Below are 6,419 nucleotides of genomic sequence, written 5' to 3'. Positions count from 1 at the left end.
GTTAACCACAACGCCAATCTCTGACGTAGAGATCGCCTCAGCTTTCAGCATGGGTTAGCGATGATAGCTCCCGCTTACTCGCTCGCTTGCTTACATCACGATCTGTCGACCAGAGAAGGCCGGTGGTAGGGCAGATGTCCCCGCGGAAGACTAGCAGTCTAGAAGATCTGCAGAAGCCTGGCCCCCCGACGACGCCAGCTGCTAGGTCACAACGAAGCGAGATTCTGACGTATGTAAACTTCAATAGTTTTCGATTTCAGCTATCTACTACCCTCATAACGTTTCAATAACATGGCAATTGATGTTCACGATACGACTATCTTAACTATCTTCATCAGACACTGATTCATGGTCTTGCATACTGACACCCTCAACCCACGTCCCGGACTTGCCTCCTTCCTTGTAAACGACCCGGAGGCCCTCGATGACCATGCCCTTGTCCACCGCCTTGCACATGTCATAGACCGTGAGGGCGGCGGTCGACGCAGCCGTCAGCGCCTCCATTTCGACGCCCGTCTTGCCCTCGCAGGAGACAGTCGCTTCAATCTCCACCGTAGAGCCTGGGCGATCTTGTGTCTTCCCTGTCTTTTCCTCCTGCGTGAAGACGTCAACGGACACCTTGGATATAGCGATCGGATGGCAGAGGGGAATCAGATCTGGTGTCCGCTTTGACGCCATTATACCCGCTATCCGTGCAACTCCCAGCACATCGCCTTTCTTCATTTGATTTTCCTGGATGAGCTTGACGGCGACCTCGTTTGTGAATCGTACCGTACAGACCGCCTTCGCCATTCGCTTGGTTGGCGATTTGTCCGAAATCGACACCATGTGTGCAGAGCCGGATCCGGAGACATGTGTAAGCTTGGGCGGCTTGCTACTCCTATCATTGAGCCGGGTGGCAGAGTGCGAGAAAAGACGTTGTTGAAGACCCGAAGTAGTACTTTGCGACATCGGAAGATACGATGGTGGCACTATTTCCATGCCAGATGCTACGCGACGAGAACCCCCTTGCCGCTGAGGGAACGTGTGATCCATCCTCGAACTTGTTGAAATGTTTACTGGATCTACCGGGCAATCGCTTAGTTTTGACCTTTTGAGTTTTCGTACACATTGAGACGAGGACGCCGCTTCCAGCTGACCAGATTCCCCAAAAGGCCGTGAATGCCCTCTCGCGGCAGCGAAGCGAGGCATGGTGGATGTTCAGGTAAATGATCGTAGAGGTATGATCACCCACCTATAAGGATCATGGGTCGGTTCTTTATGTGTTCCAGCTCGCCAATGCCCGCATGCTTCTCCTTCTTCCGTTTCACCGCCATGCCGATGATATCCAGGAGGTGCTGCTCATTAGGGGCAAGCCCCAGCGGCTTGGCCGGTTCAGTAAGGATAGTTTGCCGTCGAGTCATCTCGATCTGCTTCATAGCCTCGTATGCCTCTGCCTCGATGGGGTCGCCGTTGTTGGACTCCCTAAGTATATCTCGGAGTGACACCTCGGCGTTTCCAAACAGGCAGACTTTCAGGTTCCCGTCGCTGGTGATGCGTAGGCGGTTGCATGTACCGCAGAAGTTGTGCGTCATGCTCGTGATGAAACCCATCCTTCCCGCGAAGCCGGGTATCCTCCACGTCTTGCTGGTGTCGTTTTTGTGGTCTTTGACCTTTTCCACGGTTGGGTACTTCTCCCGGATGCGGTCGAGCATCTCGGAATAGCTGACCATCTTGTTCTTGTTCCATTTGTTGCCGTCAAACGGCATGTACTCGATGAAACGGATTTCGATATCCTTCTCCCGAGTCATTTCAATAAAGGGAAGGATCTCGCGATCATTAACTCCCCTCATAACGACACAGTTGATCTTCAGTTTGATACCAGCACCGTGGCGGTTGAGTTCCAGGACTTTATCCATACTCTTCATCACGGCGTCGAACCCCTTTCTCCTGGTCATAATCTGGAACTGGAAAGGGTCAAGGGTGTCAAGACTTAGGTTGACACCAGTCAAGCCAGCTTCAACCATACCGTCCAGCTTTCGGTGAAGTGCTATACCGTTCGTAGTAAGGCAAAGCTCCCGTAGCCCGTAGGGGCGCAGGGCGCCCAGCTGCTGCATCAGCGGGAGGATGTCCTTCCGGATCGTCGGTTCGCCGCCCGTGAGCCGGATCTTGTTGACGCCCTGGGATACAAAGACGGAAGAGAGCATGACGACCTCGGGCGTCGTCAGCAGCTCGCGCTGAGGCGAAAGCGGCACGCCTTCCTCGGGCATGCAGTAGACGCAGCGGAGGTTGCACCGTTCGGTCAGCGATATCCGCAGGTAGTCATGTTGCCGGTGGTAGTTGTCCGTCAGGAAATCGGAGAACGGCTTTGCCGCCTTGATCGCATCCCGGCGGGAGGAGCCGCCCTCGGGAAAGGGCGTAACTTCTGCCCCTGCCGCGGGAGCAGCATGATGTCTTACGTCATCCGTCGTGGTGGCAACAGTAGAAGGTGCTCGAGCGACCGCGGTGGAAGCTATGCCCCGTGTCTGGAAAATATGGCGGCGGCTTGCGCTGCGGGCTGCGAGGCGCGGCAGATAGTAGCATGCCGCCCGGCCCGCTGGTTTGAGCATCTTGCTTGGCGTTGCGCTCCGGCAAAGCACGGAAAAGCCCAGGTGGGATAGAGGGGAGGGGTGAGGGGGAATATTAAACGCTTCTCATCGCCAAATGTGTAGATTACAACTATAAGGAATCAACAAATACAAATCGAAAGAGAGTTTAGAATATCCGGCAGGGGATATATCGATGCGCGTTGGTTTGTGCGAAGGCGAACCTCGAGAGGCGGAGATGGCACCGCTATGAGTAAGCGAATGTCGGCTTGGAGCGTGTCACAGACTCACAGGGCGTCAGTCCGATGCCGAACTCTGCGTGGAGGCTCCGAGCCCGGCCGAATCTGATAACCGATTTTCTTTCTTATCCCCAATTTGATTTGATCTTAATCTGCGGGGAACTGGTTATTTGGCAGCGAGATTTGTCATCATCGTATTTCTTATCTTGCAATATGCGAGGTAATGGTAGACGGGTTGGATTTACGAAATGCATGTATTAAATGGCAAGTGCTATCTTTGAATGTTTTGGTTCCAGATGGGCCGCCCATAAGCGAAATGGCACATGACCGAGCGCAGTACACGTACAGCACAGCACAAATGGACGGGCAAACAAAACAAGTGTGGCTTGGGCATGAATGACTGATTGTTTTGTTGTCGAAGCCATCAATGCGTCCTCCAGTAGCCCAAAAGCAACAAGACCAACAACATGCCATGCAATTTTACAATTACGTGCATTTACACCGACCGTCATTTCCAATGTCGTACATGCTGCTGGACAATATCGAAGGCCTGCAAAGAGGATAGTTTGTAGTACACTTTCGGCAGAACATCCATCTACCGTACTTTCCCACAATCTTCATACTTTACCCACCCGATTACTTCTGCAAAATTGCCCGCACCGTCCTCCGCGTGCCCAATCAGATTTCTTCCCCTGCCTCTCGACGACCAAATGACGTTGGAACAGCGTGGTATCTGATTCCACCCACAAATAGACTTCATTGCAAGCCGGTACAAGCCACACTATCTAGGTACGCTAGGTTCGGAAGAGGATATACAGTACAAACCAAAGGTCTGTTCGCATCGCGCCGGCCCGCCCAGCCTTCTCGGGATCTTCACGATGCGCTACTCCCCGGTCTTAAAATGTAGGCACTCCCGCTTCAGCCTGACCAGCATTGCTTTCTCTTCACTCCAGCTTTAGTCACGTGCTGAACTCCATCAACAGCTTCGCCTCACTGTCTACCGAGTCCTGATGGGCACTACATCGCCACAGTATCAGTCACGAGCATCCTCCTTCGGGAGGTTGCCTCGCTTGATGTCGTTCGGGCCATCAGACTGCCAGCCGAGGTGGTGGGCAGCGTGACGACGTTTGCGTGGTCCACATCTTCCAAGAGGCTCCTCCTCGCATCCGCAGAGGAGATTCATGTCTTTGATGTCGCAGAGAGCAGCGAGTATCATGCCACGATACGCAACCCCGCCATATCTGGCGCCAAGTCGGTGTTTGTAGACTTTGGCCAGAACGACAATGAAGTCTTTGTCTTCTCTGCCTTGGGCATCAAGCTGTCCATCTTCCCGCTGTCCTCGTCTCAGGTAATCGAAGTCTATAACCCCAAGTTTTACACCCCTTCCTTGGTGGTTCATGGGTTCTCTTTCCGCTCACAATCCGGCCACCTGGCTCTGTTGACGAGAACATCCGGCAAAGACATGATCAGTATCCACTCACCCGGCAACCGTGCAGTCGCAAGGTCATGGAGTCCAGATCTGATAGATGCCCAGGGTATTGCCTGGGCGCCTGACGGCCGGTGGTTAGTGGTATGGGAATCCGCTGCTCATGGTATCAGAGCGCTCTTTTACACCGCAGACGGCAACCTTTACAGAGACTGGACAGGGCCTCGGCCAGCTTCACCGGATGACACAGACTACGGGCTACATGCAGGCGTCAAACAGTTGACCTTCAGCCACAACGGCCACCATGTCGCTGTTGCAGACTATGAGCGGAGCTTGTACATCTTATCTACTTCGAACTTGATGCAGTGCTTCGAGTTGGTTCACCCTCTGGGTTCTATAGAGCTTAGAGATACACTCCAGGTAGGCCGGAACCTCCCTCGGCACCAAAGTCTAATGTCTAACGAGAACAGGTCTGGCAAGAAACTGATGCTACGGTATCAGCATTTGTCAAGGCAACCCAGCCGGTCGCACCACCTGGGCGGGCGTCAAAAACCTCACAAGACCTCAGGACCGGCTGTGACCATATGTCATTTGATTGTTCGTCGGCTACCATTGCAACTATATTGGCAGACACGCCCACGACGGTCTGGATCTGGGATGTGGCCGCTTTGGAGCTCCGAGCGGTCCTTATCTTTCACTCAAACGTGTCGAAAGTCGAGTGGCATCCTGCTCAACCCGAGCTTCTATTCGTCAAGTGCGAAGGCGACAGATCCAGTGGGTTAGTCTCTGTTTGGGACCCCTTGAGCGGTGGCCCCCGTGCAGTTGATTTTCAGTCACATTTTGCTGGCGGCATAACAAATGGCAGGGTATCGACATTTTGGGTCAAATCGAACTTGGAAGTGCCAACAATACTCTTGACCGACAGCAATGAGTGCATGCTGGGATCTCTTGCAGATGAGGATCAAGAGGTCCCATGGAAAGAAGATCCCGTTGAAGAAACGCGGAATGACGCGTCTGATTCTGCTACAGAAAGCGACAGCCAGGACTCTGACATGGACCCGGGCGACCTGGACGATACCTTTCATTTCAAAAGAGGGGCGGGGCTTGTTCAATAGTGCATCTCACAACGACACCAGATGCATGGGCGAATGACGAGTCGCATGCAGCTCTATTTGAGTTCGCTACCGAGAACGCCTATCGCGCCACAACATCCCAAAACATTCAGGTCGCAACCAGCACATATAGCATCCAGTTGTCGAGAACAAATGGGCATATGCGTCTCGACAGACGAGGAAGGTCTCATTAATCAATGACACATCGTCTGCCTGGTGTCCAAGAATGTTTGCTTCCAAGTTATATCTAAACGGGATCTCACAATCTCCAACGCTCCAACCTGCATATGGCGGATGGCGCGGTCTGGCCCGGGCTGGTCCGGGCCAATGCAACCGAGTACCCAACGAGATTTATCAACCGGGGGCCAAGATGGATATGCTGCCTGCGAGTCTGAAGTCTGGACCAGTACCAGTTGAAATCACAAGGAGCAGTCTGGTCATATCCATTCGGCAAACCAACCCCCACAAGCGAGCCACGCTAATTGGAGATCGGGGCTGAGACATACCGAAATCCAGGTCAGCCCAGATATACCCCAGAACAGCTAAACATGAGGCACCGTCATGGCTTCAGCCGATCTTTAGTTGCCATTGTCAGAGCAAGGCGTGATGTCGTAGGATTATTACGGCCCTTTATTTGCCGCCGGCCGCTCAGGTATCCCCGTTTGGCCTGCGCGACAACGGTAGCCCTGCCTGCAGTCTCAATGCCCTGGTAGCAGCCAAGCTCGATTTCCACACGCGGCAGGCTGCCTGTGTTACTTGTATCGTGAACATGCAGCCTTGATTCCGGCCGCGGTATCACCCTATTGGAGAACACGACTGGCGTTGGACCCTATTGTTGGAGGTCTCTCTGCTCACACGATTGGGTGTTGTGATGCTGAGAGCTTTCGATGATGCTAGTTGACATGGTCCAACAGATCCTGCATCGAGTACTTGATCATGGCGAACAGGTTCTGTCCTTCAAGATAGAACGGGGCCAGCCTCGTGCGACTTATAAAGGTCGCCTTGGCCGCTTCTTTCGTTGTAATGTTTCACACAGTCTTCCTTCTAGGATAGACCCTGCCCCCTCTGTCAATCGATA

At 53.2% G+C, this 6,419-nt stretch overlaps 2 protein-coding genes across 2 annotated transcripts; one reads left to right on the top strand and one right to left on the bottom strand.

Moving 5' to 3' along the window:
- Positions 1 to 321: 321 nt before the first annotated feature.
- Positions 322 to 2,588, bottom strand: PG997_004967 (uncharacterized protein; the record flags this gene model as incomplete). The annotated part of the gene is made up of 2 exons (XM_066809282.1): positions 322 to 971; positions 1,235 to 2,588. The coding sequence occupies 2 exons, from the start codon at positions 2,586 to 2,588 to the stop codon at positions 322 to 324; spliced, it is 2,004 nt and encodes a 667-aa protein (XP_066672900.1).
- A 1,093-nt stretch (positions 2,589 to 3,681) lies between these two features.
- On the top strand, positions 3,682 to 5,344 carry PG997_004966 (uncharacterized protein; the record flags this gene model as incomplete). The annotated part of the gene is made up of 3 exons (XM_066809281.1): positions 3,682 to 3,706; positions 3,787 to 4,649; positions 4,700 to 5,344. The coding sequence occupies 3 exons, from the start codon at positions 3,682 to 3,684 to the stop codon at positions 5,342 to 5,344; spliced, it is 1,533 nt and encodes a 510-aa protein (XP_066672899.1).
- Between the last annotated feature and the right edge of the window lie 1,075 nt (positions 5,345 to 6,419).

Source organism: Apiospora hydei (assembly GCF_038363865.1).
Source record: "Apiospora hydei strain CBS 114990 chromosome Unknown utg000004l_segment0_segment0, whole genome shotgun sequence".
Classification (NCBI taxonomy): domain Eukaryota; kingdom Fungi; phylum Ascomycota; class Sordariomycetes; order Amphisphaeriales; family Apiosporaceae; genus Apiospora; species Apiospora hydei.
The sequence above is the reverse complement of the archived record's forward strand: the minus strand, read 5'-3'. Positions and strand labels throughout refer to the sequence as shown.